The sequence below is a fragment of the Cherax quadricarinatus genome, chromosome 44 (genome assembly GCF_038502225.1).
Source record: "Cherax quadricarinatus isolate ZL_2023a chromosome 44, ASM3850222v1, whole genome shotgun sequence".
Lineage (NCBI taxonomy): Eukaryota > Metazoa > Arthropoda > Malacostraca > Decapoda > Parastacidae > Cherax > Cherax quadricarinatus.
Window position 1 is genome coordinate 10,754,524 of NC_091335.1, and position 25,665 is coordinate 10,780,188.

The window sequence follows — 25,665 nt, forward strand, 5'->3', positions numbered from 1 at the left end:
GAAGTTGATGAGAAGAATTCACTCGATCGAAGACCAGGCAGAACTACAAAGGGATCTGGACAGGCTGCAGACCTGGTCCAGCAATTGGCTCCTGGAGTTCAATCCCACCAAGTGCAAAGTCATGAAGATTGGGGAAGGGCAAAGAAGGCCGCAGACGGAGTACAGTCTAGGGGGTCAGAGACTACAAACCTCACTCAAGGAAAAAGATCTTGGGGTGAGTATAACACCAGGCACATCTCCTGAAGCGCACATCAACCAAATAACTGCTGCAGCATATGGGCGCCTAGCAAACCTCAGAACAGCATTCCGACATCTTAATGAGGAATCATTCAGGACCCTGTACACCGTGTACGTTAGGCCCATATTGGAGTATGCGGCACCAGTTTGGAACCCACACCTAGCCAAGCACGTGAAGAAACTAGAGAAAGTGCAAAGGTTTGCAACAAGACTAGTCCCAGAGCTAAGAGGTATGTCCTACGAGGAGAGGTTAAGGGAAATCAACCTGACGACACTGGAGGACAGGAGAGATAGGGGGGACATGATAACGACATACAAAATACTGAGAGGAATTGACAAGGTGGACAAAGACAGGACGTTCCAGAGATTGGACACAGTAACAAGGGGACACAGTTGGAAGCTGAAGACACAGATGAATCACAGGGATGTTAGGAAGTATTTCTTCAGCCACAGAGTAGTCAGTAAGTGGAATAGTTTGGGAAGCGATGTAGTGGAGGCAGGATCCATACATAGCTTTAACCAGAGGTATGATAAAGCTCACGGCTCAGGGAGAGTGACCTAGTAGCGATCAGTGAAGAGGCGGGGCCAGGAGCTCGGACTCGACCCCCGCAACCTCAACTAGGTCAACTAGGTGAGTACATACGAGACCCTTGGAGCATGGGGCAAGTGTGCTCTAAAGTTCCTCAAAGAGGGGTGAAAAGCTCATCATATAAACCAAGGACCACAGGGCGACCCGCTTCCTCTTTCAGAAACTCAGTATCGCGATCCAGAGAGGAAATGCCTGCAGCATTCTGGGCAGGCGGCCCACCGTATTTGAGATGTAGCTCTGAGTTATCTAGGTTGTTTTACTTTCTATTGTAATTTTGTGAATGCTTTCTCTCTTTCTTTCTCTCTCTCTCTCTCTCTCTCTCTCTCTCTCTCTCTATATATATATATATATATATATATATATATATATATATATATATATATATATATATATATATATATATATATATATATGTATGTATTATAGATAGATAACTAGCTTAATAAACCATGTTTATAAAACAAACTCTTCTGATTTTAAGGGAAATTTCTCTCTCTCTCTCTCTCTCTCTCTCTCTCTCTCTCTCTCTCTCTCTCTCTCTCTCTCTCTCTCTCTCTCTCTCTCTCTCTCTCTCTCTCACCACCCAATTTAAATGTTAATTCGGAATTCATGTTTACATGATCCTGACACCAAAGTTATACACCCTGTGTCACGACACATGTATCATATAATACCTGTGTCACGACACATGTATCATATAATACCTGTGTCAGGATCTATATATCCTGCAGTACCTGTGTCAGGATCTATATATCCTGCAGTACCTCTGTCAGGATCTATATATCCTGCAGTACCTGTGTCAGGATCTATATATCCTGCAGTACCTGTGTCAGGATCTATATATCCTGCAGTACCTGTGTCAAGATCTATATATCCTGCAGTACCTGTGTCAAGATCTATATATCCTGCAGTACCTGTGTCAGATCTATATATCCTGCATCTATATATCCTGCAGTACCTGTGTCAGGATCTATATATCCTGCAGTACCTGTGTCAAGATCTATATATCCTGCAGTACCTGTGTCAAGATCTATATATCCTGCAGTACCTGTGTCAAGATCTATATATCCTGCAGTACCTGTGTCAGGATCTATATATCCTGCAGTACCTGTGTCAAGATCTATATATCCTGCAGTACCTGTGTCAGGATCTATATATCCTGCAGTACCTGTGTCAAGATCTATATATCCTGCAGTACCTGTGTCAGGATCTATATATCCTGCAGTACCTGTGTCAGGATCTATATATCCTGCAGTACCTGTGTCAGGATCTATATATCCTGCAGTACCTGTGTCAAGATCTATATATCCTGCAGTACCTGTGTCAAGATCTATATATCCTGCAGTACCTGTGTCATGTATATGGATAGAGCTCGGCACAGACCCAGGGGCGACGAGGGACACAGTGAGTCACCAGTCGGACACATAGGTCATGTTTCCCCTGCACCTACCGCCCTTATTCAACTAGCAGTAAATAGGCACCTTGGCGTGCAGGTGAGATACATGTGCCACAGTACTGGCAAGATATTTCGCCCATCAGGGTGGCTTTACCGATCCCAGAGAGAGAGAGAGAGAGCGAGAGAGAAAGAAAGAGAAAGAAGAAAGAGAGCACACGACATACAGAGTATATATAGTGGAGGCTGACAGAAAATGGACTAGAAATGGAGATGTGGTTCATATACATGGACTACGGTTCGAATCCTCACCCGTTCTCATGTTTATGCTTCGTCAGTCAGTCATGACGACTCAGAGTGTGATGAGTGAGGCGGTGGTGGTGAAGATACTTGACTACTGTCTTCCATGTTATGACGGCGCATGTGTTTCCAGCCTTGGTTTTGGTAGCAGTGGATTGATGTTGCCTTAGATGAGCGAAACGTCTTCTTAATTCATGTGTCTCACTTGTGTGTCTTCTTCTTCTCATTATTTTTATTATTATTATTATTATTATTATTATTATTATTATTATTATTATTATTATTATTATTATTATTATTATTATAATTATTATTATTATTATTATTATTATTATTATTATTATTATTATTATTATTATTATTATTATTATTATTATTCTACTTCTCCTGTTCCTCCTCCTCTGACAAAGAGCACTAACATTGTACACAAAACACTATAACAGAGCCGGGCTTTGTAATGAGTGGAGGCAGTATAACTGTTCCTTGTATTGAGTGCAAGCAGGATAACAATTCTTTGCACTGAATCTATTGAACCGAGGCAGGATAACAGCTCTATGTATGAAGTCTATGGAATCTAGGCAGGATAACAGCTCTCTCTATCGAGTCGTGGCAGGATAACAGCTCTTTGCCCGTAAATTTCCACTGGGTAAAAAGTGGCCAATACGACAAAGCTAACAGTGTTAGGGAGAACCACAACACCGCTGCGTTTACGGCTACAAAAACACGTAGAGAGGGAAAGTGAGTGAGAGATAGAGAGAGAGAGAGAGAGAGAGAGAGAGAGAGAGAGAGAGAGAGAGAGAGAGAGAGAGAGAGAGGAGGGTGTGTGTGTGTATGTGTCGTCACTCATACAAGTGGTCAAAAGGAGGTGACGTGGCCAGGGAAACACACTCACAGATGTTAAACAAAGCTCTGAGGACCATCTCTTCTTGACGGGTATTGCTGGCACATGTAAATGTTATAAAAGTGGGGAGTTTTGGTAGGTCAATACAAGGGACAGAGCGACGTGACGTGTACAGAGTGTGAGGGAGGGTAAGGTTGTGTAGGTGGTGTTATACAGTGGGTGGTGTTTGGTTGTAAGGTTGTGTAGGTGGTTTTATACAGTGCGTGGTGTTTGGTTGTAAGGTTATGTAGGTGGTCTTATACAGTGGGTGGTGTTTGCTTGTAAGGTTGTGTAGGTGGTCTTATACAGTGGGTGGTGTTTGGTTGTAAGGTTGTGTAGGTGGTCTTATACAGTGGGTGGTGTTTGGTTGTAAGGTTATGTAGGTGGTCTTATACAGTGGGTGGTGTTTGCTTGTAAGGTTGTGTAGGTGGTCTTATACAGTGGGTGGTGTTTGGTTGTAAGGTTGTGTAGGTGGTCTTATACAGTGGGTGGTGTTTGGTTGTAAGGTTGTGTAGGTGGTTTTATACAGTGGGTGGTGTTTGGTTGTAAGGTTATGTAGGTGGTCTTATACAGTGGGTGGTGTTTGCTTGTAAGGTTGTGTAGGTGGTTTTATACAGTGGGTGGTGTTTGCTTGTAAGGTTGTGTAGGTGGTTTTATACAGTGGGTGGTGTTTGCTTGTAAGGTTGTGTAGGTGGTCTTATACAGTGGGTGGTGTTTGCTTGTAAGGTTGTGTAGGTGGTTTTATACAGTGGGTGGTGTTTGCTTGTAAGGTTGTGTAGGTGGTTTTATACAGTGGGTGGTGTTTGCTTGTAAGGTTGTGTAGGTGGTTTTATACAGTGGGTGGTGTTTGCTTGTAAGGTTGTGTAGGTGGTCTTATACAGTGGGTGGTGTTTGCTTGTAAGTTTGTGTAGGTGGTCTTATACAGTGGGTGGTGTTTGCTTGTAAGTTTGTGTAGGTGGTCTTATACAGTGGGTGGTGTTTGCTTGTAAGTTTGTGTAGGTGGTCTTATACAGTGGGTGGTGTTTGCTTGTAAGTTTGTGTAGGTGGTCTTATACAGTGGGTGGTGTTTGCTTGTAAGTTTGTGTAGGTGGTCTTATACAGTGGGTGGTGTTTGCTTGTAAGTTTGTGTAGGTGGTCTTATACAGTGGGTGGTGTTTGCTTGTAAGTTTGTGTAGGTGGTCTTATACAGTGGGTGGTGTTTGCTTGTAAGTTTGTGTAGGTGGTCTTATACAGTGGGTGGTGTTTGCTTGTAAGTTTGTGTAGGTGGTCTTATACAGTGGGTGGTGTTTGCTTGTAAGTTTGTGTAGGTGGTCTTATACAGTGGGTGGTGTTTGCTTGTAAGTTTGTGTAGGTGGTCTTATACAGTGGGTGGTGTTTGGTTGTAAGGTTATGTAGGTGGTCTTATACAGTGGGTGGTGTTTGCTTGTAAGGTTGTGTAGGTGGTCTTATACAGTGGGTGGTGTTTGCTTGTAAGGTTGTGTAGGTGGTTTTATACAGTGGGTGGTGTTTGCTTGTAAGGTTGTGTAGGTGGTTTTATACAGTGGGTGGTGTTTGCTTGTAAGGTTGTGTAGGTGGTCTTATACAGTGGGTGGTGTTTGGTTGTAAGGTTATGTAGGTGGTCTTATACAGTGGGTGGTGTTCTACAGTGGTGTTGCTACAAAACATCAACTTCGGGTCCCATTGTTCTCCTTAGGACTCGCTATGGCTCTATATAGAACGAACTCGCTTTTACTGTCGACAGGAAGCCTTTGTATCCCTGGTAATGGAAAGAAAGAGAGAGCGAGAGGGAGAAGGAAAGAGAGAGAGAGAGAGAGAGAGAGAGAGAGAGAGAGAGAGAGAGAAAGAAGTGAAATCTCTTTTTCATATCCTGAACACATCAATCTATCAGGCTGTCACATACAAAAAAAATCCACTCTATTGGGCAATCTCCCATATATATATATATATATATATATATATATATATATATATATATATATATATATATATATATATATATATATATATATATATATATATATATATATATATTATCACACTGGCCGATTCCCACCAAGGCAGGGTGGCCCGAAAAAGAAAAACTTTCACCATCATTCACTCCATCACTGTCTTGCCAGAAGGGTGCTTTACACTACAGTTTTTAAACTGCAACATTAACACCCCTCCTTCAGAGTGCAGGCACTGTACTTCCCATCTCCAGGACTCAAGTCCGGCCTGCCGGTTTCCCTGAACCCCTTCATAAATGTTACTTTGCTCACACTCCAACAGCACGTCAAGTATTAAAAACCATTTGTCTCCATTCACTCCTATCAAACACACTCACGCATGCCTGCTGGAAGTCCAAGCCCCTCGCACACAAAACCTCCTTTACCCCCTCCCTCCAACCTTTCCTAGGCCGACCCCTACCCCGCCTTCCTTCCACTACAGACTGATACACTCTTGAAGTCATTCTGTTTCGCTCCATTCTCTCTACATGTCCGAACCACCTCAACAACCCTTCCTCAGCCCTCTGGACAACAGTTTTGGTAATCCCGCACCTCCTCCTAACTTCCAAACTACGAATTCTCTGCATTATATTCACACCACACATTGCCCTCAGACATGACATCTCCACTGCCTCCAGCCTTCTTCTCGCTGCAACATTCATCACCCATGCTTCACACCCATATAAGAGCGTTGGTAAAACTATACTCTCATACATTCCCCTCTTTGCCTCCAAGGACAAAGTTCTTTGTCTCCACAGACTCCTAAGTGCACCACTCACCTTTTTCCCCTCATCAATTCTATGATTCACCTCATCTTTCATAGACCCATCCGCTGACACGTCCACTCCCAAATATCTGAATACATTCACCTCCTCCATACTCTCTCCCTCCAATCTGATATTCAATCTTTCATCACCTAATCTTTTTGTTATCCTCATAACCTTACTCTTTCCTGTATTCACTTTTAATTTTCTTCTTTTGCACACCCTACCAAATTCATCCACCAATCTCGGCAACTTCTCTTCAGAATCTCCCAAGAGCACAGTGTCATCAGCAAAGAGCAACTGTGACAACTCCCACTTTATGTGTGATTCTTTATCTTTTAACTCCACGCCTCTTGCCAAGACCCTCGCATTTACTTCTCTTACAACCCCATCTATAAATATATTAAACAACCACGGTGACATCACACATCCTTGTCTAAGGCCTACTTTTACTGGGAAATAATTTCCCTCTTTCCTACATACTCTAACTTGAGCCTCACTATCCTCGTAAAAACTCTTCACTGCTTTCAGTAACCTACCTCCTACACCATACACCTGCAACATCTGCCACATTGCCCCCCCTATCCACCCTGTCATACGCCTTTTCCAAATCCATAAATGCCACAAAGACCTCTTTAGCATTATCTAAATACTGTTCACTTATATGTTTCACTGTAAACACCTGGTCCACACACCCCCTACCTTTCCTAAAGCCTCCTTGTTCATCTGCTATCCTATTCTCCGTCTTACTCTTAATTCTTTCAATAATAAATCTACCATACACTTTACCAGGTATACTCAACAGACTTATCCCCCTATAATTTTTGCACTCTCTTTTGTCCCCTTTGCCTTTATACAAAGGAACTATGCATGCTCTCTGCCAGTCCCTAGGTACCTTACCCTCTTCCATACATTTATTAAATAATTGCACCAACCACTCCAAAACTATATCCCCACCTGCTTTTAACATTTCTATCTTTATCCCATCAATCCCGGCTGCCTTACCCCCTTTCATTTTACCTACTGCCTCACGAACTTCCCCCACACTCACAACTGGCTCTTCCTCACTCCTACAAGATGTTATTCCTCCTTGCCCTATACACGAAATCACAGCTTCCCTATCTTCATCAACATTTAACAATTCCTCAAAATATTCCCTCCATCTTCCCAATACCTCTAACTCTCCATTTAATAACTCTCCTCTCCTATTTTTAACTGACAAATCCATTTGTTCTCTAGGCTTTCTTAACTTGTTAATCTCACTCCAAAACTTTTTCTTATTTTCAACAAAATTTGTTGATAACATCTCACCCACTCTCTCATTTGCTCTCTTTTTACATTGCTTCACCACTCTCTTAACCTCTCTCTTTTTCTCCATATACTCTTCCCTCCTTGCATCACTTCTACGTTGTAAAAACTTCTCATATGCTAACTTTTTCTCCCTTGCTACTCTCTTTACATCATCATTCCACCAATCGCTCCTCTTCCCTCCCGCACCCACTTTCCTGTAACCACAAACTTCTGCTGAACACTCTAACACTACATTTTTAAACCTACCCCATACCTCTTCGACCCCATTGCCTATGCTCTCATTAGCCCATCTATCCTCCAATAGCTGTTTATATCTTACCCTAACTGCCTCCTCTTTTAGTTTATAAACCTTCACTTCTCTCTTCCCTGATGCTTCTATTCTCCTTGTATCCCATCTACCTTTTACTCTCAGTGTAGCTACAACTAGAAAGTGATCTGATATATCTGTGGCCCCTCTATAAACATGTACATCCTGAAGTCTACTCAACAGTCTTTTATCGACCAATACATAATCCAACAAACTACTGTCATTTCGCCCTACATCATATCTTGTATACTTATTTATCCTCTTTTTCTTAAAATATGTATTACCTATAACTAAACCCCGTTCTATACAAAGTTCAATCAAGGGGCTCCCATTATCATTTACACCTGGCACCCCAAACTTACCTACCACACCCTCTCTAAAAGTTTCTCCTACTTTAGCATTCAGGTCCCCTACCACAATTACTCTCTCACTTGGTTCAAAGGCTCCTATACATTCACTTAACATCTCCCAAAATCTCTCTCTCCTCTACATTCCTCTCTTCTCCAGGTGCATACACGCTTATTATGACCCACTTTTCGCATCCAACCTTTACTTTAATCCACATAATTCTTGAATTTACACATTCATATTATCTTTTCTCCTTCCATAACTGATCCTTCAACATTACTGCTACCCCTTCCTTTGCTCTAACTCTCTCAGATACTCCAGATTTAATCCCATTTATTTCCCCCCACCGAAACTCCCCTACCCCCTTCAGCTTTGTTTCGCTTAGGGCCAGGACATCCAACTTCTTTTCATTCATAACATCAGCAATCATCTGTTTCTTGTCATCCGCACTACATCCACGCACATTTAAGCATCCCAGTTTTATAAAGTTTTTCTTCTTCTCTTTTTAGTAAATGTCTACAGGAGAAGGGGTTACTAGCCCATTGCTCCCGGCATTTTAGTCGCCTCATACGACACGCATGGCTTACGGAGGAAAGATTCTTTTCCACTTCCCCATGGACAATAGAAGAAATAAAGAAGAACAAGAGCTATTTAGAAAAAGGAGAAAAACCTAGATGTATGTATATATATATGCATGTGCGTGTCTGTGAAGTGTGACCAAAGTGTAAGTAGGAGTAGCAAGATATCCCTGTTATCTAGCGTCTTTATGAGACAGAAAAAGAAATATATATATATATATATATATATATATATATATATATATATATATATATATATATATATATATATATATATATATATATATATATATATATATATATATATATATATGTATTTGTGTGTGTGTGTGTGTGTGACAGACGTGGATATTCAACTGTTTCTCTCCTTTCTTTATTATTTTTCTATATTGTCTTCCTCCCGTGTTCCTCTTCTCTCTGTCTCTCTACCTCCCACCTTCTCTTCCGTCTTCTGCTTGATATAAAATCCCATTTATTGTATTTCCCACTTACACATTTCTTTTTACGCTCTCTCTCTCTCTCTCTCTCTTTCTCCTTCATCTCCCTATCTCTCACATTCCTTTTTTTGGTAATTCTCTCTCTCTCTTCCTTGCTTTCTTTTCTCTTTCCATATCTCTCACCCTCCCTCCCTCCCTCCCTTCCTCCCTCCCTCCCTCCCTTCCTCCCTCCCTCCCTCCCTCCCTCCCTCCCTTCCTCCCTCCCTCCCTCCCTCCCTCCCTCCCTCCCTACAAGACTACACCGTCATTCACCGTAATTTTCCCTGTGACAGGGAAAATAGTCGGGAATTTTTCCCTTTTCTTCAGAGGAAGAAAGAGGAAAAGATAAATGTTCCTCTTGTTGTTCAGCCTGTCAGGTCCAGCTGTGTGGCACTCTGTGTGTGTGTGGCACTCTGTGTGTGTGTGGCACTCTGTGTGTGTGTGGCACTCTGTGTGTGTGGCACTCTGTGTGTGTGTGGCACTCTGTGTGTGTGGCACTCTGTGTGTGTGTGGCACTCTGTGTGTGTGGCACTCTGTGTGTGTGGCACTCTGTGTGTGTGTGGCACTCTGTGTGTGTGTGGCACTCTGTGTGTGTGTGGCACTCTGTGTGTGTGTGGCACTCTGTGTGTGTGGCACTCTGTGTGTGTGGCACTCTGTGTGTGTGTGGCACTCTGTGTGTGTGGCACTCTGTGTGTGTGCGTGGCCCTCTGTGTGTGTGTGTGGCCCTCTGTGTGTGTGGCACTCTGTGTGTGTGTGGCACTCTGTGTGTGTGTGGCACTCTGTGTGTGTGTGGCACTCTGTGTGTGTGGCACTCTGTGTGTGTGTGGCACTCTGTGTGTGTGTGGCACTCTGTGTGTGTGTGGCACTCTGTGTGTGTGTGGCACTCTGTGTGTGTGTGGCACTCTGTGTGTGTGTGGCACTCTGTGTGTGTGTGGCACTCTGTGTGTGTGGCACTCTGTGTGTGTGGCACTCTGTGTGTGTGTGGCACTCTGTGTGTGTGTGGCACTCTGTGTGTGTGTGGCACTCTGTGTGTGTGGCACTCTGTGTGTGTGTGGCACTCTGTGTGTGTGGCACTCTGTGTGTGTGTGGCACTCTGTGTGTGTGTGGCACTCTGTGTGTGGCACTCTGTGTGTGTGTGGCACTCTGTGTGTGTGGCACTCTGTGTGTGTGTGGCACTCTGTGTGTGTGGCACTCTGTGTGTGTGGCACTCTGTGTGTGTGTGGCACTCTGTGTGTGTGTGGCACTCTGTGTGTGTGTGGCACTCTGTGTGTGTGTGGCACTCTGTGTGTGTGTGGCACTCTGTGTGTGTGTGGCACTCTGTGTGTGTGTGTGTCACTCTGTGTGTGTGTGGCACTCTGTGTGTGTGGCACTCTGTGTGTGTGGCACTCTGTGTGTGTGTGGCACTCTGTGTGTGTGTGGCACTCTGTGTGTGTGGCACTCTGTGTGTGTGTGGCACTCTGTGTGTGTGTGGCACTCTGTGTGTGTGGCACTCTGTGTGTGTGTGGCACTCTGTGTGTGTGTGGCACTCTGTGTGTGTGTGGCCCTCTGTGTGTGTCACTCTGGGGTGTGGCACTGTGTGTGTGGCACTGTGTGTGTGACACTGTGTGTGTGTGTGTGTGACACTGCCTCCTGTTTGCCTCTTCTGTTATTTCTGTTGTTACTTCCTGCTATTTCTGTTTTCTTCCCCACGTTACTGTTGTCGCCACTGTTATCATTACTGTTGTCGCCACTGTTATCATTACTGTTGTTGCTACTGTTATCGGTACTGTTGTTATTACTATTGTTGCTACTGTTATCAGTATACTGTTGTTACTGTTGTCGCCACTGTTATAAGTACTGTTGTTGCTACTGTTATTAGTACTGTTATTGTTAGTGTTATCAGTACTGTTGCTTCTAGTGTTGTCAGATATACCTTTCATATACCTTTGATGGGTTTTGAGAATCTTACTCCCGGAGCCCGGCCATGGGCTAGGCTCGTCTGATGCTAGCCTAGTCAACCAGGCTGTTGCTGCTGTTAGCCCTCCGACCCACATATCCGTCACAGCCTGGCTGATCTGGCACCTTCCCAGCAGTGATTCTGATTTCTTGTGGTGAAATGATGAAGAGTCTGGGGCCACGGATGTTGATACAGTGTTCCCTTACTGTGCCCATGGCGCCCCTGCTCTTTATTGGGTTTATTTTGCACTTCCTCCCACATCTAATCAGTACTGTTGTTGCTACTGTTAGCAGTACTGTTGTTGTTACTGTTGATGCTACTGTTATCACCACTGTTACTTCCTAGATACCTCAAGGTTGGAATATAGAAACTCCCTTGTACAAAACGGAAATCTTTGTATTATACACAATACAAGTACCTTAAAAGACACTCGTATATGCACCGTACACGCATACACAACTATACACCACAGTTATACACAACCAATACACTTTCCAGCGGGCTATATTCACTCGGTATGTATATTGTGACGAGGATAAGTCTCTGTCTATCAGATAGACAGTTTCTCGGACAGATAGACAGTCTCTCGGATAGACAGACAGCCTCTCGGACAGATAGACAGTCTCTCGGATAGACAGACGGTCTCTCGGATAGCTAGAAAGTCTAACCACGATACGGGGTTGGATTGAACTCGCGGCGATTGAGTCGTAAAACTCCAGACCGGCGCGTTAGCCACTGGGCCAGTTAGCTACAATAAGATTCATCCAGCTAGGTATATTTATACAACATAGGAAGGTTAGATAGGCCACCACTGTAACCACAAATGCAAGTTTTTACAGATGAGACTACCACCAGAGTGGTTGTGACGAACTCTAGCTCAGGTCCCCTCAAAGCAGTCATCATAACTCACGAAATCGTAATGACACGATTGGAAACAAACCAAACCACGGGCGGGGCTTGAACTCGAGTTCAATCCCCGCCTGTACTGTGGATTGAATTCGAGTTCAATCCCCGCCCGTACTGTGGATTGAACTCGAGTTCAATCCCCGCCCGTACCGTGAGTCATGACAGTCTCACGGATGCCTAGAGAGGCGCGAGAGATTCTATCCTGTACATGTCATCGGGAACTGACCTCTAGCCGGACGAATGAGGCTAAAAATCATACAAATTTATATATAAAAATAAAATAAATATATACACATCTCGGATGCAAAAAAATTAGAAAAAAACATACATACACATCCCGGCCACGAACAGTACAAAAAAAATCATTCATACGCATCCCGAATGCAAAAAAAAAAAATCATTCATACGAATGCCAGATGCGAAAAAAATCATACATACGCATTCCGGATGCGTAAAATTACAATCGTGTACATTGTGCGGGTGAAAAAATTACTCAAACATGTATATACGAGGGAATGAAAACCAGTGATATTCATCCACAAAACCGGAGGTGCGTCAGGCCAGGAGCTGCATCCTTTGTTAAGCGAGACGTTTAATTGACCTTGAAGGTCACTTGGAGATCTTGAAGGTTATTTGAAGACCTTGAAGGTCATTTGGAGACCTTGAAAATACCTTGGAGACGTTGAAGGTCACTTGGATACCTTAAAAATCCCTTGGAGACCTTGAAGGTCACTTGGAGACTTTGAGGTTCACTTGGAAACCTTGAAGACCACTTGGAGACATTGTAGATCACTTGGAGATCTTAAAGGCCACTTGGAGACAATAAATATCACTTGGAGACACTAAAGATCACTTGGAGACCTTAAAGGCCACTTGGAGACACTGAATATCACTTGGAGACTTTAAAGGCCACTTGGAGACACTGAAGATCACTTGAAGACCCTGAAGACCACCGGAGACTCTGAAGACCACAGGAATCCTTGAAGACCACTGAGGCCTTGAAGACCACTGAAATCCTTGAAGATCACTGTGACCTTGAAGTCCACTGGAAACCCTGAAAACCACTTGAATCCTTGAAGACCGCTGGAGACCCTGAAGATCACTGGAATCCTTGAAGACCACTGAGACCTTGAAGACCATTGGAGACCCTGAAGATCACTGGAATCCTTGAAGATCACTGAGACGTTGAAGAACACTGAGATCTTGAAGACACTGGAGACCTTGAAGACCCCTAGAGATCTTGAAGACTCAGGTCAGGTGTCCTCGCAGGGGTGGTCATGAGAGGTCGAGGCTAGCCAGTGGGTCCCTACACCTTCCTATCTCTCTCCACCAGGCTGGGATGTCTACCTGCGTCGCTACTTCGAAGTCCCGGTGAGCCTTGAGACACAATTCGCAGAGCGGTGGCCTCAGCGTGGCCCTCCAGAATCCCCGCCAAAGGTGGAACTTCGAGTACTCTTCAGGGGAAGCCTCAAGTTCCCTGAGGATCCTCCCCAGCTCCCTGGGTTGTAGACCCTGGGCGTTGATGTAGGAATGTGGGGGGAGGAACTTGGAGTAGTCAGCGCCTCCCAGAACGACCGGCACGACCCCGTGAAGGAGAGGCCTCCATAGCTTTTCAGTGATGTAGTCGTCGCAAGCTGAGTTTTCGAAGGCCAGGTAGAAGAGGTACTTCGGAGCGAGGATTTTGCGCCAGCAGGTGTCGTTCCGGTGCTGCCGCCGTTCCCCACACCTGTAATAAAAAAATATATGTATATATACACTTGCACGAATCACTAAATCCTTCTTGGTCGTTCATAAATAACTCACACAAGCTCAAAAGAAATGTTAAGAAATATTTCATTCACGTTGGTGTATAATCTATTATCACCCCACCTGTTCTCCCCACCCGTTCTCACCACCTGTTCACCCCACCTGTTCTTCCCACCTGTTCTCCCCACCTGTTCTCACCACCTGTTCTCACCACCTGTTCTCCCACCTGTTCATCCCACCTGTTCTCCCCACCTGTTCTCACCACCTGTTCACCCCACCTGTTCTCCCCACCTGTTCTCCCCACCTGTTCTCACCACCTGTTCTCACCACCTGTTCTCCCACCTGTTCATCCCACCTGTTCTCCCCACCTGTTCTCACCACCTGTTCACCCCATCTGTTCTCCCCACCTGTTCTCCCCACCTGTTCTCATCACCTGTTCTCACCACCTGTTCTCCCCACCTGTTCATCCCACCTGTACTCACCACCTGTTCTCCCCACCTGTTCACCCCAACTGTTCACCCACACTTATTCTCCCCACCTGAACCACCAAAGTAAACATCTGAACACCTGCGTGCACTTGTGTTCGGATACACGCACCTGAGCGAGCCACACCTGCCGTACACGTCCACGGACACGTACTTCTGCAGGTGGGCCACATACTCCTCCCTCCTAGATGGCACGTGGCAGTGGGAGGCCATCCACGCCACCAGCCGCGGCCGCCTCAGGAACGCCTCCCATGCCTCCCCCACGCCATCTGTTGAGAGAAAAAACAACTGAAACAGAAGCACACACGTCACAATACATAATAATAATAATAATAATAATAATAATAATAATAATAATAATAATAATAATAATAATAATAATAATAATAATAATAATAATAATAATAATAATAAGTGTGCGTTCGTACACTTGAACAAATCGGAACCCCAACAATTTCGTTCAGAGAAAAAAAAACTGGCCCGGATTTTCGAACGCTTTTTCTGGGGTCCGAACGCTCTGACTTGTCCAAAATTAAGTTGTAAAAAAAAAAACTTTACAATAAAGCCGTGTTTCGAAAGTGCTTTGAAGTGACCTCTGACACTGACCTGACTCTCAGAGACTTTTGGAAGAGTCAGTTTAACTTCCTCCAGTGTGTTTGTGGCTGATATTTAAAGCCTGGAAAACGCTGTTTCGGACATCGAGCTTTTCGCAGTTCGAACACCACATAGGAACCAATTAGGTTCAACATCGGGGTTCCACTGTGTTTGGATTCATGTGGAATTCATTCCAATTATTCTTCTGAAGGGGTTCAATTTCAATTCGCATCAGTGAACCGGATAATCTTAAAGGTTGGGATTTACTTGAGATTATGCGAAGAGTGGTTTAAATCTGGGTTTCTGGTACGGCAGCCGGTTCTTGGTACTCCAGAACCATCATCGCACTCCAGAACCGTCGTTTCTGGTACGGCAGCCGGTTCATGGTACTCTAGTACCATCATTTCTGGTACGGCAGCCGGTTCATGGTACTCTAGTACCATCATTTCTGGTACGGCAGCCGGTTCATGGTACTCTAGTACCATCATTTCTGGTACGGCAACCGGTTCATGGTACTCTAGTACCATCATTTCTGGTACGGCAGCCGGTTCATGGTACTCCAGTACCATCATTTCTGGTATGGCAGCCGGTTCATGGTACTCTAGTACCATCATTTCTGGTACGGCAGCCGGTTCATGGTACTCCAGTACCATCATTTCTGGTATGGCAGCCGGTTCATGGTACTCCAGTACCATCATTTCTGGTATGGCAGCCGGTTCACTGTACTCGAGAACCATTTCCCAGCCTTTTGAAGGTTCCCCTTTGTCGAGGAGAGTGACAGTGAAGTATTCCTCTTGATGATTCAATTCATCTCTCAATTCATCTCTCAATTCATCTCACAATTCATCTCTCAATTCATCTCACAATTCTGCTGACAGTCCTGTAGCACATCTCTTTACCTGAGTGAAGCGTTCCTCTTAAATGAATTTGTTGATCATACACTCTGGAATTTTTTCTGCAATCGTCCTTGGATAGTCTGCGAAGTTTCAAGTCGTTTCAGTGGTTGGTGTGGTTGTTTTAGTGGTTGGTGTGGTCGTTTCAGTAGTTGGTGTGGTCGTTTCAGTGGTTTGTGTGGTCGTTTCAGTAGTTGGTGTGGTCGTTTTAGTGGTTGTTTCAGTGGTTGGTGTGGTCGTTTCAGTAGTTGGTGTGGTCGTTTCAGGGGTTGGTGTGGTCGCTTCAGTGGTTGGTGTGGTCGTTTCAGTGGTTGGTGTGGTCGTTTTAGTGGTTGATGTATTCGTTTCAGTAGTTGGTGTGGTCGTTTCAGTGGTTGGTGTGGTCGTTTCAGTAGTTGGTGTGGTTGTTTCAGTGGTTGGTGTGGTCGTTTCAGTATTTGGTGTGGTCGTTTTAGTTGTTGGTGGGGTCGTTTTAGTGGTTGGTGTGGTCGTTGTAGTGGTTGGTGTGGTCATTTCAACGGTTGGTGTGGTCGTTTCAGTAGTTGGTGTGGTCGTTTTAGTGCTTGATGTGGTCGTTTCAACGGTTGGTGTGGTCGTTTTAGTGCTTGATGTGGTCGTTTCAACGGTTGGTGTGGTCGTTTCAACGGTTGGTGTGGTCGTTTCAGTAGTTGGTGTGGTCGTTTTAGTGGTTGGTGTGGTCGTTTCAGTAGTTGGTGTAGTCGTTTCAGTGGTTGTTATAGTCATTTCAAGGGTTGGTATAGCCAATATTATGTCTTGGTGTGGTAGAGTCAACCACACAAGCTGGGCATATACATACAACATAAGGTGTATGCCTCTCAGTGTACATACGCTGAGAGTTCACCTTAAGACAGCCTTGAAGGGTGGTCAGCAGGTGATATGCAATCTTAAATGGCCCTCGTATAGCCGATCAGCTTTAGATCCCCGTTAACCAGCACTACAGAATTAACAATTGCTAAATGGTTAGAAGTTATAAAGAGTGCTTCAGGCCTGTTTCCTGAATGCTAGGAGTACTAGTACTGATAGTTTACCTGCGCCTTCTTGCTGGCTTTAGAGCTCATTGGGGACATAACATATAACACGCATAGCCATTAGTTAACTGCCATCTTGGTCGAGGTTTCGTTTACGCGAGCACGTAAGGCGGGGCTCGATACGGCGTACGCTGTCAGTGGCCCTATGAACAACAACAACAACTACATGACTACTACTACTGATAGTTTGGTGCGAGTTTGCGAGCTCAATTTTGACGCTGTCAGGGATGAATACTGGGGATCAGTCAGTGTTTGGGGGCGTACAAGCCGATGTCTCTGTCAGCACATTTTTCATCGTCACCTGTCCTTGTTGTCTATCTCATGAGAGACGTGTCCTTCTCAGTGTTATAGATTGAGACACAAACACATGACTCTTTGTGTATATACACTGACACACACACACACACAGGGGCCAGGAGCCAGGGGCCAGGAGCTAAGACTCGACCCCTGCAACCACAAATAGGTGAGTACACACACAAACACGCCTCTCTGTGTATATACAATAAGAGACACACACGCCTCTCTATGTATATACCCTGAGACATGCACCTATATTGGTGTATGGACACTGAAAAACACACCTTTCAGTGTACATACACTGAGAGACACAAATATACACTCGCACACACATCTAAGTGTATATCCACTTAGTGACACATACCACTCTGTATATATACACTAAGAGCAAACATTATCTCTCAGTCCACGGCAGAATTCTAACCTACACACTCTGCATCACAGTACGTAGTACCTTCTTCACTCGGCCAGATCGCAGCCGAGTGAAGGTACTACGTACTTTGATACAGAGTGTGTAGGTTCGAATCCTGCTGTGGACTGAGAGATAATATTTGTAAATAATGGCGCCTGTTTGCGAATTGTTAAGCAATACACTAAGAGGCAATTTACCTTTCCCTCCTAACCGTCCCCCAATTCCTCTCCCTCAGTTTCTTCCATCCTGCTAGCCAGACTGTTCACTCACCTTCATCTCTCTCAACGAAGGGGCTCCACGAAGCACCCATCACCTCCTCCAGAGAGGAGCCTCGATCCAGAGCTCTCAGGTAGGCCTTGTAGGCTGGACTAGGGATATCCAACAGGGCAGGGCGCAGAGGAGGGGTCGGGGGATGAGGGTCATGAACCTGCCGAAGAGCCTGTGGAACCCCAGTCTGCGGAAGAGCCTTTGGGGCCCCAGCCCGCAAGAGGTCTTTTGGGGCCCCTGAAACCTGAAGCTTCCGCGGGATCAGTCCCCCGTAGGGTTCCATGATCTGGGAGGCGGAATGGTAGGTCATGGTCCAGTTGAAGAGACCACTCAGCTCACCAGAATGGTCCAGCACCAGTCTTTTCTGAAAGAATAAGTTGATTTAGTCGCTGCTGCTGCCTATGGGTATCGATAGATATCGATAGATATCGCCTGGGGGTACAACATCCCTTTCCTTGGATCAAACCTGAGTGCCTACCACTCCCCAGGTAGCTCTATGACCCCTACGAGTTTAGTCCCTCCAAATAATAATTATAATAATAATAATAATAATTATTATTATTATTATTATTATTATTATTATTATACCTGTTTCTACATCTATAATTGCAAAAAGAATATAATGGAGAATGTTTGCTCTGATTATAACCAGGGGGAAAGCCCTAAATCCGCAGGGATCATACAGCTCCAGGGACATTGGAGGCAATCAGGTTTGATCCGAGGAGAGATGAAGGTAGATCCATTTCCCAGGATCATACTTGATGATAGGATCATTCATACTCAAGCAGCATTATTACTAATTATTAACATTATTATTATTATTATTATTATTATTATTATTATTATTATTAACTAGTAGTGGCAATTAATAATAATTATTATTAATAATAATTACTATTAATTATTAATTATTATTACATAAAAACAAGCGCTCAACCCGTTAAGGGAGGAAGTAGAGTGAGAAAACAAACTTTTTGATGCCAAGAGAGCTCTTGATCCGGGGAACTGGAGCTACCCTACCTTTCCTTGGATCAAGCCTGATTACCTCCCAGTCTTTAAGTGCTGTATGACCCCCCTACGAATTTAGTGCTTTAAATAATTTATTCCACACATACACACACACAGGAAAATCGACCTGACGACACTGGAAGACAGGAGAGAGAGGGGGATGTGATAAGGACAAATAAAATACTAAGAGGAATCGACAAGTTGGACAGAGACAGAATGTTCCAGAGATGAGACACAGCAACAAGGGGACACAGTTGGAAGTTGAAGACCCAGATAAATCACAGGTCTGTTAGGAAATATTTCTTCAGTCACAGAGTTGTCAAGAAGTGGAATAGTCTGGGAAGTGGTGTAGTGGAGGCAGAATCCATACATAGCTTTAAGAAGAGGTATGATAAAGCTCATGGAACAGGAAGAGTGACCTAGCAGCGACCAGTGAAGAGGCGGGGCCATGAGCTATGAATCGACCCCTGCAACCACAATCAGGTGAGTACAATTAGGTGAGTATACACACACACACACACACACACACACACACAGATGCTAGGCACTAGCATCTGGTCTGAGGCTGACATCAGTAGAATAACATCTGCAGATATCTGACGCTTGTGTTTTCCCGTCTAAGAGTAGCCTTCAATAATCTTAATAAATATTCATCCATAAGCCTATATATGGCATCTGGCAGGCCCATCTAGGAATAAGAAGCAGCAGTATACAGCCAGCACTTGATAAACAATGTTAAGAACATCAGAAAGTGCATAAGTATTCAACAAAACTAGTACCATTGCTAAGGAAAACGAGCTATGAGAAGAGGTAATGAATATGACAACGTTAGAGGGGGGGGAGAAACAGGGAAGACATAATAACAACATACAAAATACTCTGAGGACGTGCTGGAGCAGATAGAGATGGACTGCTCGAGAGGCAGGAATGAAGGGGTAAAGAGGAATTATAGTTTTCACAGTAGGTATGTATTTTTGAGGCTGTAGAGTGAAAGGTATAGTTTCTTTAGTCCCCGCTCCTCTAACGTCAGAGTGGTCCGTATTCCAACGCCATCTATGTGCTGGTCTTCGTATATTTGATTTCCTCTCTGGGTCTTTTCCTTGTCTTCTCTTAGTTTCATTGTTTACTGTCACACCGGAGTGAGTGAGCTGACCACTTCACCTACACTCTCTCCACGCAGGATATATATGTACTCAGAAAAGTACATTTCTCTGGAGGCCTATCCAGTTTCAGGTATTAAAGTATTCTTATCTGGTAGTGAAAAAAGCTACGTGCAGCCTTAATGACCTTTGAGTAATCGATAGGCTTGAAACCCCATTAGCCAACCAACGCTCTCCTGACATCCTGTTTGGATTCAAATTCAAATTTGTATTTCTCTTTGCTGTACAAAAATAATTTGTTACATGTAGTAAAAACATCGTTAAGCACAACAGAAAGCCACTATTATGCGATTTATCTGCAAAATTGATTAGTATGTACTCGTCTATATGTGGTTGCAGGGGTTGATTCACAGCTCCTGGCCCCGTCCCCTTCGCTGGCCGCTGTTGCAGTTTCACTATTTATGGTCGTAGGGTAATTATCATGGGTATCCCCGTCCTTGCAGCTCCTGGGCGGTGCAAAGTGTAAATTTAAATCCGGTAACATGTGTGGGGTTCAAACCACACACGTTCCGTGGTCTTTGTAGTGGACCCTCATAAAGGAACAGTCCATCCTGTTAACAATATTTTACTGCTGCCAGGACAGTCAAATGGGCGACTGTTCACGAGCCTTGAACAGTAATTATGTATTTTCCAGTTCCCTCAGTGAGTCTGTATTTCCTTTTCACGTTTGCAAACTTTTTTTTATTGCCTTTATTATTTATTTCATTTATTGGCGTTGTGGTATGTTACATATATTTTTTTTAAATAAACGACACTTAACCTAATCTAACATAAATAACGTAAATCTAGAAATCTGATGAATGTTGAGTGAGAGAATTCGAGAGAATCTGCGAGGGTGTGAGTGGGTGTATATGTGGGTGTGGGTGGGTGTATATGTGGGTGTGGGTGGGTGTATGTGTGGAGGGGTGAGAGTGAGTGTAGTGTTTACCTCCCTAGACTCAAGGAGGCTGAATGACACATTCTTCACAAGGGTGTACGAAGTATTTCTGCCAGAGAGTGGTCAGCAAGTGGACGAAGCAGTAAAGGAGTAACCCCCTGTCTAGTTTTAGGAATATGTATGGTAGGACCCACAAAGCTAGGGAAGAGTACACAGCAAGTGGTAAGAAGCAGGGCCAGGAGCTGAGACTCGACCCCTGCGACTATGAGACATATATACACACGTACACGTACGTACCTGAGGATGGTGGAGCCTGGAGAAAGCTTTAGAGGACGCTGGTGGAGCCTCAACGTGCACCCACACCCACCTCTGGTCTGAAGGACGACTTCCCTCAGGCAGGTCCTCTGCTCGCACGCCCTCAGACTGTGTGGAGGAGGCAGGTGTCGTCAGGGAGAGGAAGAGTGGAAGAATGATGGAGAGAATGTCAACTGGAGAGAGAGTACCTGGGCAACACACCACCTTACAACCTCCTCTGCAACACAACACCTCCCGACCCCCTCTGCAACACACCTCCCGACCCCCCTGTGCACCTCACGACTCCCTCTGCAACACAGCACCTCACGACTCCCTCTGCAACACAGCACCTCACGACTCCCTCTGCAACACAGCACCTCACGACTCCCTCTGCAACACAGCACCTCACGACTCCCTCTGCAATACAACACCTCCCGACCCCCTCTGCAACACAGCACCTCACGACTCCCTCTGCAACACAACACCTCACGACTCCCTCTGCAACACACCTCCCGACCCCCCTCTGCAACACAGCACCTCACGACTCCCTCTGCAACACAGCACCTCACGACTCCCTCTGCAACACACCACCTCACGACTCTACAACACACCATTTCGTGACCCCCCCACTGCAACCAACCACTTCGTGACCCTGCAACCCACCACCTCATTACCCTGCAACACAGCACCTCATGACCCCTGCAACACACGACCACTACAACACCATTTCACCACCCTCTCTACAATACCACCTCACGACCTCCCCCCCCCCAACACCTCATCGCCTCACGACCCCTCTACAATAAAGTTGACATTCCTAATGAAACAGTTTGCCCGGCTGGAACTTGAAATGTCTCCCCCAATTCACGTCAATGTAATTTGCTACGCCACACGGGCAGAAAGGGCAACACACACACCCTTTATTGGGTAATTAAATCCATGCCTATTAACATCTATTTACATTTAATTAGAACGTAAGACCGGAGGAATACTGCAGCAGGCCTAATGGCCCATACCAGGCAGGTCCTTCTCAAACACAAATCCACTAACAAAAATATTTGCTCAACCCAAGTTTTAAATTCGTTTTAAATGTCATCTATATTATTTTCTGCGATGTGTAGCCGCGATGGAAAATTCTTAATTACCAGGAAAAAAAATATCTTTGCCTTTTCGGTTGCCTTCAGGTTAGGTTCACCTCCCTGGATTAAGAGCCCTCCACCAGTAGAACCAAGGTTGATAAATGAGAGACTTGTGTAACATCAGTCTTGATAGACTGTGTATATCAACTCTAGGCTGAGGGACTGTTTACCTCAACCTCCTCCTCATCTTCCATCTTTCTCTACATTGGACTGAAGAAGCCACTGGCTGGTGAAACGTTTCCAGAATAAAGATTCCCAAATGTTGCACAAGTGTCTCATTTATCAACTTGTTGGTTTTCCAAACCATTTATTCACAGGACCAAAGTTTCTTTTTGAAGTGTTTCTTACCTGGAAGAGGACCAGGGCGGCCTCCGGTAGCCTCGAACGATCGTGGGTGAACTCGCATCGTGTCTCGGGGCAGTGGGAGCCTTCCAGGTTCACGCCCCCTCGCAGACGCCCCCACCACGCCCTCCTGAACCATGATGTCCAAAAAAGAACCACCTTGGGGTTCTCCTCTTGCCTTGGCCTCACCAGCTGCCGAAGGAGGCGTAGGAGCGTTGCGGAGAACTCTCTCTTGTTGACTACCGCCACGCCTCTGGGGACGTCCTCGTAGTAGTCGTAGTTGATGTGGTCGTCGAGTCTGCTGAAGTAGTCGTCGAGGGTGGTTCCCACGGCAGTGTAGAGGCTCCTGGCGGCGAGGTAGCAGGGGGGCAATGCTAGGTACACACACGCCAGGCCCAAGTACAGCAACACGCGCTTCCTGATTCTGGCCATCACCAACAGACTGACTATTCAGGGACCGAGGGAGCCGCCAGTAGTATTGAACCTTGATACACTCCTTGTGGGCTGAATGACCCACACGGATTTTTAGGTCCCTTCAAAATCCTTACTGCACCTCGTTTATCCAGAGCTTGCTGACTTTTCTCCTATTCTCTCGCATATCCTATCCAGCCAGATTAAAACTGGGGTCACCAGTGTTGACCTCACATCTTCCACCGTCCAGCCAGTATGGGGTAGTGTCCTGGGTCGATGTTTTGATCCGTGTTGAACCGTCAAGTGACGTACGCTTAAGTTCATTCCTGGCAAGCAAGACTTGAAACCTCAACACACGACCAACTTGAAGTTGCTTCAGCAAGATGGAACTTGAATTGATTTATGCACATTGTTTTTCACTGCCTGTTACCTGTATCGTGAAGGAAATGAATAATAGAGAAATGAGTTGTATCCTGAGTATGTATTATTTTGTCCAATTTTTTACCATTTTATCAAATTAGAAATTCGTTTTCTCTCTCTCTCTCTCTCTCTCTCTCTCTCTCTCTCTCTCTCTCTCTCTCTCTCTCTCTCTCTCTCTCTCTCTCTCTCTCTCTCTCTCTCTCTCTCTCTCTCTCTCTCTCTCATTGCAGAATAACATTGCGGTGACGTCATACGGTCGATGCCAGTGACGTCACTGCAGTTCGATAGCACTAGGGCGACGCGTTTGTTTATAGCAGGATTTCCCCTCCCCTCACCACCCCTTCCCCTCCCCTCACCACCCCTTCCCGTCCTCTCACCACCCTTCCCCCTCCCCCACCACCTCTATCTCCCATTGCCACCACCCTTATATGGTACGTACTCACATAGATGTGGTTGCAGGGGTCGAGTCTCAGCTCCTGGCCCCGTCTCTTGCCACTCCAGATTCAATCGTAGCCTCGGGGGACCTATCGTACCTGCTCTTAAAACTGTGTGTGGAGTCTGCCTCCACCGCTTCCTCACCAAGATCATTCCATTTACCGACCACACTGAGACTGAAGAAGTACTTCCTGACATCCCTGTGGCTCCTCTGTGACAACTTCCAGCTGTGCCCCCGAGTTCCTGTTTTTTCTCTCTCCTTATTTATCCCTGTCTACCTTATAATTTTTCTTAAGTATTTTATATGTTGTTATCATGTCTCCCCTGGTTCTTTTGTCCTCCAGTGTCGTTAAATTGAATCCCTTAGCTTTTCGTCATAGTTCATAGATCTTAGCTCAGGAATAAACCTTGCTGCATACTGCCTCACTTTTTCCAGTTTCTTAACATACTTTTTCAGATGCGGGTTCCATACTGGTGCTGCGGACTCCAAGATGGATCTCACGTATGTGTAAAGGGCCTGAAATGACTGTTAGGATTTCTGAAGGCTACTTTTAGATTTGCTAGACGAACACTGACTGCAGAGGTTACCTGGAGAGAGTTCCGGGGGTCAACGCCCCCGCGGCCCGGTCTGTGACCAGAATCGACTGATGTGAGCCTCTGGTGATATACTGGTCACTATGCTCACCCCTAGATCTTTGATCGAGGTCTGTCTTCCTAGTCTGTACCTCGTTCCCGCTTTAGATTCTTCCCCAATCTTCATAATCTTGCATTTACCGGGGGTTGAATTCAAGCAGCCACTTATCTGACCATTCTTGTGCAATTTCCTCAAAATTTTTGTTCATTTCTACCAAAAAAAATCAATATTTATGAAATATTTCCATAATTCTTTCAAAATTTCTATCAAAAGTTCTTTCACAATTTCTATATTTTTTTTTTTCAAAATTTCTAAAAAATTTCACAATTTCTATCAAAAATTCTTTCAAAATTTGTATTTTTTTTTTTTCAAAATTTCCTATTAAAATTCTTTCAAAATTTCTATCAAAAAATTTTCACAATGTCTACCAATTTTTTTTTAAATTTCTATCAAAAATTTCTTTCAAAATTTCTTTCAAATTTCACAATTTCTATCAAATTCTTTCACAGTTTTATTCATAATTTAAAAATATATTTTTTCGTCCCATAACAACCCTCTTCATATGTCTATGGCGAGACCGTCTCGTCTCTCTTACGAGACCAGTAACTCTAGTCTCTACGAGATTTCCAGCGCTTCGAAAACTGTCGACTAAGCTCACTAATCTCGCTTTTCTGCTCGGCGACACCCGATTTGCTTTTTTTTCTTACTTTCCTGTGATTTTTTTTCTGATTTCCGCTATATTAGTTGTTTCACGTGAGATTAGAGTAAGTACTCGGCTCGTCTGAGTACATCTTAGCTCGTCTGAGGACCTCCTGAGTTCTTCTGAGCACTTCCTTGGCTCGTCTGATAATTTCCCTCTCCCGTCTCCTTTTTGTAATTCCTTGGCTCGTTTGGGCATTCTCTTGGCTCGCCTGGGTATTTCCTTGGCTCGGTTGAGTATTTCCTTGGGCCGGTTGGGTATCTTCTTGGCTCGCCTGGGTACCTTGGCTCGCCTGGGCATCTCCCTGGCTCGTTCCTTGGCTCACCTGGGCATCTCCCTGGCTCGTTCCTTGGCTCTCCTGGGCATCTCCCTGGCTCGTTTCTTGGCTCTCCTGGGCATCTCCTTGGCTCGCCTGGACATCTCCCTGACTCGTTCCTTGGCTCTCCCGGGCATCTCCCTGACTTGTTCCTTGGCTCGCCTGGGCATCTCCCT

The 25,665-nt window shown here is 44.9% G+C and overlaps 2 protein-coding genes and 1 long non-coding RNA gene across 3 annotated transcripts in view; 1 reads left to right on the plus strand and 2 right to left on the minus strand.

Moving 5' to 3' along the window:
* Window positions 1-25,665, minus strand: part of LOC128705498 (aminoacylase-1B-like) — a 262,798-nt gene that overhangs the window by 119,654 nt on the left and 117,479 nt on the right. The gene's annotated exons all lie outside the window — the stretch shown is intronic.
* Window positions 12,431-23,014, minus strand: LOC128697591 (alpha-(1,3)-fucosyltransferase C). Its single transcript, XM_053789425.2, has 5 exons — window positions 22,580-23,014; window positions 21,096-21,221; window positions 17,757-18,117; window positions 14,354-14,510; window positions 12,431-13,736 (listed from the first exon to the last, which is right to left on the minus strand). Exons 1-5 carry the CDS (start codon window positions 23,003-23,005, stop codon window positions 13,286-13,288), a joined length of 1,521 nt encoding a protein of 506 aa, XP_053645400.2. The 5' UTR covers window positions 23,006-23,014; the 3' UTR covers window positions 12,431-13,285.
* The window catches only part of LOC138853966 (uncharacterized), an 81,010-nt gene continuing 75,220 nt past the window's right edge, over window positions 19,876-25,665 (plus strand). Inside the window, exon 1 of the long non-coding RNA XR_011393147.1 lies at window positions 19,876-19,994. This is a non-coding gene — a long non-coding RNA (uncharacterized lncRNA). The remainder of the gene's footprint in view (window positions 19,995-25,665) is intronic.

Coding starts and splice junctions, on each gene's coding strand:
- LOC128697591 (XM_053789425.2), bottom strand. CDS start 23,005: ATGGCCAGAATCAGGAAGCGCGTGTTGCTGTACTTGGGCCTGGCGTGT. Junction 21,222..22,579: donor CCGCCCTGGTCCTCTTCCAG/GTAAGAAACACT, acceptor TCCTCCACACAG/TCTGAGGGCGTGCGAGCAGA. Junction 18,118..21,095: donor CCAGGCTCCACCATCCTCAG/GTACGTACGTGT, acceptor TTATTCTTTCAG/AAAAGACTGGTGCTGGACCA.